The 6667-nt window shown below is 54.1% G+C and overlaps 2 protein-coding genes across 2 annotated transcripts in view; both read right to left on the bottom strand.

Moving 5' to 3' along the window:
• The window catches only part of TRAF7 (TNF receptor-associated factor 7, E3 ubiquitin protein ligase), a 36122-nt gene extending 35982 nt beyond the window's left edge, over window positions 1-140 (bottom strand). Inside the window, exon 1 of the mRNA XM_010570478.1 lies at window positions 62-140. The gene's annotated coding sequence lies outside the window, so the exon portion shown is untranslated. The remainder of the gene's footprint in view (window positions 1-61) is intronic.
• A 4847-nt stretch (window positions 141-4987) lies between these two features.
• Window positions 4988-6667, bottom strand: part of RAB26 (RAB26, member RAS oncogene family) — a 28178-nt gene continuing 26498 nt past the window's right edge. The window contains exons 5-8 of the mRNA XM_010570476.1: window positions 6135-6200; window positions 5901-5957; window positions 5379-5455; window positions 4988-5090 (exon numbers count right to left, since the gene is read on the bottom strand). Coding sequence (XP_010568778.1) covers window positions 4988-5090; window positions 5379-5455; window positions 5901-5957; window positions 6135-6200 — 303 coding nt within the window. The remainder of the gene's footprint in view (window positions 5091-5378; window positions 5456-5900; window positions 5958-6134; window positions 6201-6667) is intronic.

Raw genomic sequence — 6667 nt, 5'->3', positions numbered from 1 at the left:
CTCAGCCCCGGGCCCGGCCGGCTCCCCTCAGCCGGGGGCTCCGGCCCAGCCCCGCTCGTACCTGGCAGCAACAGCGGCGGCGGCGGCCGGAGCGCCGGTGCCCGGCCCCGGCACATCGCGACCCCGGGCCTGCTCCCCGCTCGTCTAGCGGGTCCGCTGCCGCCCGGGCCGGAAGCCCTACGCCCGTCGCTCCTCGGGACTTGTAGTCCGGCGCGTCCGCCTTCCGCCCGTTGCTCGCCGCGCCTCCGTGACGTTCGGACTACAATTCCTAGCAGCCCACGCAGCCGAGCGCTGATTGGCGCTTTCCCAGTCACTCTATGTTACAACCACTGTTGCTACTGGCTTGGCCCGGCCTCCTCCAGGGTCCAATCAGACGACGGCAGACCACCGCCTCGGGCCACGCTGCGCCGCGCGGCGCCATTGGAGCGAGGAAAGGCGGCGACCAATGAGCGTTGAGAGAGGCGGGAGAGCGATCACGCCAACGGCTCGCGATTGGCTTGTCCGCAGGCAGCCTGACCAATAGCGACGTGGGGCAGCTATAAAGTCGGCAGCGGAGGGACGCGCTCCCTTTTCCAGCGGGGAGGTGAGCGGGAGCGGGCGGCGCGGGTGGTAGCCGGGGGGCGGGCGGCGGTAACAGGGGCGGGCCGGTGATGATCTCTATCTACCTTTCTGACACCTCGTCTGAGGGCGGCGGGCGTCCGCAGCCCCTGCTGACGATCCGTGGCTGAGGCCCGAGAGAGCCCCGGTGGGGCCGGGGCGGGTCGGGGCGGCCCGCTCTTAACTGCGCCGCCTTCTCTCCTCAGGGCTCGGCGGGAACCGGATCGCACCGGTGTGAACCGGATCGCGGCGGCCTGAAGGGCGGTGAGGCGGCGGCGATGATGAACGGAGGACATTCCTGGGGGTCCCGGGCGGTGCGGGTCGGGTACCGGCACCCTCCGTGCCCGAACGGCGGGTGGCCGCCGGCTAGCCCTGCCTGCTGGGAGGCTGCCTGGCCCGCAGGGCGGGCTGCTCCCGCCGCTCCGAGATGGTTAAACGCGGTATCGCTTGTTGCTAACGGACTAGGCCGGTATGGGGTGGTGAGCCACAGGCAGGGTGACCTTATCCCCACCGCCCGTAAGCTGCATCAGGAAGCTGCAGGGAAAGCACGAGTGGGTCTCAGGCGGGTGAAATTGGGGCTGGAGTAACCACTTCGTGCCTTGGCGTAGCTGCTATTCAAGGGATAGTGTAGGCTGCAGGCTCTGGAACGGATCAAGTGATGCAGTTCTGAGTATGGCTAAAAAGTGCGCTCTTTATGGGCTGCTGTATCAAATGGGGAAGCTGCTGTTTCTCATGCTGTGCAACTTGCGAGTCAGGGCAGTTTTTAAAGTGCAGAGAAGCAGCTGCAGAATTGGCTGAAGTATAGGAATCAAAAGTCATTGACTTCTACTCTACCACATGGGGTAGCTTAAGGTAAACATCATGGCAGGTGGTGGGTGCAGTAGTGTGGGTAATGGAAAGGATTCACAGTCTGAATTCCAGTGCTAGATCACATAGACACAATTTAAATCTGGGAGTCCTTGATGCTAACTCAACTTTTTGGAACATAAGTTGCTCAGGTAATGTTCTTTCCCCAGCCTCAAATCAAATGCAGCCTTGTAATTCTTGAATTGTTTGCTGCTGTATCTCCACTTTGGCTTCTGTATTAGGCCAATTTTATAGCTTACAGATTCAATAAAGTTTTCAAAAGACTTATTTTGCTTTTGCTTCTGTTCTTTACAAATCCCATGGGTGGCATGTAAAACCACAAACCAACTTTAAACTGCATTTGAGCACCCAGCAGACCATCTCTGCCATTACTGTTCACTTATGGGGAACGAGAGCATCTTCAAAGATGTGTTGCAGCTCAGCTTAGCCCAGCTCCCTTTAATTTTTTTGCTGGGTGCATTGGAGGGCCTGAACCCATGCTGGTAATGGAAGGATCTGGATGGGCTCAAGAATGAGCTGAACTATTTGAATGATTAAACAGTGCAGGTGTGTATGTTAGACAATCAAAATAGCATTGTAGCCACAAAGATTATTAAAAAAATTTATTAACAGGAATGAAACAAAAGCTGTAAACAAGAGCCAGCAAAAATGAGAAGTTGCATGTAATGCTGAGTCCTCTGGCTTGTTTGAATGCACCAAACAATTCTTCATCACTTGGTGGCAGTAAAGGCCCGTGTGAGAAGATGCCAAAGAACAGTCTGAGGAAGAGCTTTAGGGCAAGGTCAATGTGCAGGCTTTGGGAGACCAGTCGCATAGAGGGAACTTGTGACTCGGAGAGATGGGGACTGAGTCTGCCTTAAAGTTTAGGTCTAATACCACAAATGCAGTTGTGATGTCTCTGCTGTGGTAGAATTGGCTCCCAACAGGCATATTTAAAGTATTCCAAAGGGTCATATTTACATCGTGTTTAAATTAGCTTTGGCCCCCCACTGAAGGAGTAAGTTCGGAGTTGCCAGCTTTTTCTTCAAGACAGCAAGGTGCAAGGCTTTACTGCCCTGTGAGGGAGAGGGAAGGCAGCAACCTGATGGGAGCATTAAGAATACTGCTGCTTATTTTTGCCTTTAGGGGGAGACTCCCTATAGCTTCTGGGGTGATGTGACCATGCAGTGACTAGCACATCAGGACAGGGGCTGCTGCTGCACTGCTAAGGTCAGGCTGAGAAAACACAGAGCCAAAATCAGACCTGGGCACAGACTGGGTATTGGAGCTGCCTGACGGCTCTTCTGTGCCTCTGCTGGCCTGGCCCTTCCCTGCATAGCTGGGATACCAAATTACTGGTACATAGCAAGCTCAGGACTCGAGGAAATCCCAGTCCCTTTTTTTTTCTCCTTAATCTCAGCCAGCAAGTGTGTGCTACACAGCCCAGAATGAGAATGGAGGTGGCTCCAAGGTAAGCAGCTTCATGTAGGACACACTGGTCAAGTAGCAGCCACGGGAACACAGCGAAGCTCACCAAAGCAGCATGAAACTGAGTTTTACAGATTCCTGTGCACTTCTTGACAGTGCCTGAGCAACTTTCAGAGCCTTCCCTGTGTTCCGTTGCTACTTGCGAACAAGTCTTAAGAGAGCACTTGTAGCAGGCATTGCTGCCTTCTAGAGTGGGTAAAGGTGAAGAGAGTTGTTCCAGTTATTTCAGAGAAAGTCTCGGTTGAGGGATAGATGGCTGCTGCTCTGGTGGGAGCAGCTCTGCCAGTGCTGGCCATCCCCCTGATCTGTGGGGAGCAAGCATTGTGGCTGAGGTGGGACACGGTGGGGGGGGCCCTGACTGCCATTCTCCCACAGCCCCTGCTTGCTGCTGCCAGCGGAGCTCACCTGCCTGCTCCTGCGGTGCTGGCATTGGCAGCAGGGGTCTGCTCTAGGCTGTGCGCTGCAAATATTCCTGCAGGAACAGTTTTTCGGTAAATAATTTAAATAAAATTTAAATCAGGCAGTTGAAAGACTTGTTTCTCCCTAAAAAGCTATTTAGGAAAGAATGCTCTGTTTGCAGTAGGTTTATTTTAGGATCCTTTTTCATACTGTTATTGTGCAGAACCCACTTTAAGCAGTAGCTGCTCATTTTACTGTAGCTCTGAGGAGTCCCTGCCTGTCTGAATCACACACGGTAGCTGCGGAGGGTCTTTGTGCACGTCAGGAATGCAGTGCTGGAGCTAACACCTTGAGCAAAACAAGGGGCAGGGGCATCTGAACCAACTGCTGAGAGAGCTCGTGCTTGGCTGGAGAGTGAAGGATGTGTTATTTTATTTTAAGTGGTCCATTTAGGGCAGCACGAGGAGGTTCAGTGTGGTGGGCACCTGGTGTTGTGCGTGTGGAATTTTCAAAGAAAACTGCCACAGGCCAAACACTTCATCCAAATTCAAATCTGTACTTAGAAGGGCAGCTTTTAAAAAAAAAAAAAAAAAGCCAAATGCCTGACACAGACCAAAAGGATGAGGAGTCCATTGAAGAGAGCTGGCAGGAGAGTCTGAAACCTGTAAAATCAATGCCTACAGCATTTCCCCCAGCTTTCTTCAGTTAAAAGAAAGAGCTGTCCCAAGAGAACTTTGAAGATACCAAAGCATTGTTGCAGTCTAAAAAACTCTATCACGCTTACATGAAGGTATTTAGAATAAGCTGCAATACATTAGATTTCTTCTCAATTAAAGTACTCGAAACGGCAGAAGTAAGAGAATCAAAGCCTTTACCGAACAGATAGACATTCAGGAAATCTCTGTACAACAGATAGGTTAGCAGGAGCTTACTCAAACAGGCAGCTAAGCTCTTGTCTTCTGCAGGGAAGAGGAGAAATCTTCATCGAGGAGGTGTGTTAAACCACATGAAAGATGGACAGACATAAGTAAGCAACTACAAAAAATGGTTGCCTTGAAAACAAGTCTTTCTGGTGTGCCCCAGGCCAGGGCTCTGAACAGCTGAATTCCAGTGAATTCCAGGGAAAGAAAAGGGAATTTGGGACTTTTTCCTACCCAGATGTTTGGTGTGGAGAAGGCATTAGTTCCCCTTAGTCACACCATAATTGTTACTAACATTAAAGAAGCCTCGTGATGCTCCTGGCTGCTGCTGAATGGGTAGAGATAGTCGGGTCTACCGACTGCCCCAGCCCTGGAAGGAGCGACGGTGAGACCCCAGCCCACCCCAGTCCCTTCCCGACCGCCCACCTCCCACCTGCATGGGGACGAGCGGCTGCGAGCCAGGCAGGAGCGACCAGCGAGGGAAGCCGGAGGGCTCGCAGCGCGGATGGATGCGATGGGGGCTTGGAGAGCAGCGCCTGGCACGTGGCTGCAGCACGGCCAGCGTCCGCCCCATCTGAGCGAGCTTGTTCTGCTGCTGCTGCTTCCGTTCCCCATGTCTCAGCTCACCTTTTAGGCAGATACAGACACGACAGACAGACATGCACACATTGTCCACGAGGAGAGAGCGCGGCGCACAAACACTTGGCATGAGTCTCTGTACAAACGCACCGAGCGCATTAGGACCTGCAGCAGCTTGAGCCTCTCACTTCCTTCTTCACGTAGTCATGGAGCTTGAATTTGGGCTCGTTGGGCAGCTTCATGGACCTGTGCTTCAGTTCTCTGCGGGAAGGGGAAAAAACCGTTACTTTACTTTTCTGCCTACGCTGCCTGCTTCTAAGCTGCCTGGCCCAGCTCAGTTGAACTTGACTTGGTCTAGATGGTTTGCTGAAGCTCCCCCGATGAGACATTTCATCTCTCATGCGAGACAGCAAGTACTTGCCAGCACAAGAGCTGAAGGTGGGAGCCCAGGGAATGAAAAGGTGGGTGACAGTGCCAGCCTTTATCTCAAAGACTGCTGTCCCCCCCGTGGGAGAGGTGCCCAGCACGGCCGCCACACCAGTCACTTACTTTGCAATGGCTGTGAACGCTAATTCAACATTGAGGCCACTTTTTGCGCTGGTCTCCATAAAGGGCACTCCGTACTCCTGCGGGACAAGACACACCGGCATCACAGACATCGCCCGGGGGGTTCCCGGGGGCTCCCGGCTCGTGCTGAGCCCCGCCCGACATTGGTGCCTGCGGCAGGAGCTCATACCCCGCGCTGGGAGAACTCTGCCGTGGTGGGCAGGAAAAGCTGAGCGAGGGTTCACAGCTCAGGCGTTTCTTACACAACTTTGGAAATAATTTTTGAGGACAAAGAGGTGAAAAACATTAGTGGAAGCTTCGAGGAAGTAGAGCAGTTGAGGAGGAAGAGGAGAGCAAGACAAGGGAAGAAAAGCAAAGTGCTCCCAGACCTATTTTGGGTCAGACTGGTCTCCAGTTAACCATTTCACTGGTGTACATCATCAAGTACATGCTGGCACACTTGTACATCCCCAGTCAGAGCATATAACAACTGACTTGGCTGCAGCAGACGGACACCTCACATACCTTGGCTAATTTTTCTCCATCTTCCCTTTTCACCACTCTGTCCTGGGCTGAATCCACCTGCCGACAGTAACGGCAAAGAGCAAATTGGGATGATTTGGAAGGTCACCAGCAGGCAACCCCTATGTCCCCTTATGACCTCCCAGGCTCCTCTGCCCATGGCTGCAGCGTGGCCCCATCACGGGACCATCAGGGGAGGAAGAGGAGGCTCTGGCGAAGCTGTGGGGCCAAGCTCACCTTGTTTCCCAGTAACATCAGGACCACATCTTGCTGCGCGTATTCATGAATCTCTGTCAGCCAAGCCTGGAGGAAGACAGCCAGAGAGAGGGGTTAGCAACAGCTCTGGGAGGAGGAGGAGGAGGAGGAGGAAGGATGGGGGGCTGCCCTGGTCCTGGGCACCAGGCACCCTCTGTGGGAAATGCTGCCGTCCCTGAGCAACGCCAGGTGGGCATTACGGGGACACAGAAAAGAGGTGGCTGGGGGTTAGATGCAAAACAAAAAGCCCAGCTCAAACTCGGCTGCACAGGGCGGGAGCTGCAGGCAGGGAGCAGCCGGTCCCACAGGTCCCCTGCGGTTCAGCAGCACCCTGGGGAGAGGAGCTGCCTCTTCCCCTGCGGTTCGGCAGGAGAAGCCAGCCAGCAGCCAGCGACTTGGCCCTGTGGATGAGCGGGCGCCCTGGGGTGCCACCAAGCCCCGGGGGACCTGCTTTGCCAAGCAAGCCTGGCACCCCACTTTGGCTGCTGACCGAGCCCCAGTTTTCAAGGACAAGA

Source organism: Haliaeetus leucocephalus, unplaced genomic scaffold (genome assembly GCF_000737465.1).
Source record: "Haliaeetus leucocephalus isolate CR32 unplaced genomic scaffold, Haliaeetus_leucocephalus-4.0 Scaffold295, whole genome shotgun sequence".
NCBI lineage: Eukaryota > Metazoa > Chordata > Aves > Accipitriformes > Accipitridae > Haliaeetus > Haliaeetus leucocephalus.
Note: the sequence above shows the minus strand (reverse complement) of the source record. Positions and strands in the feature narration are given on the sequence as shown.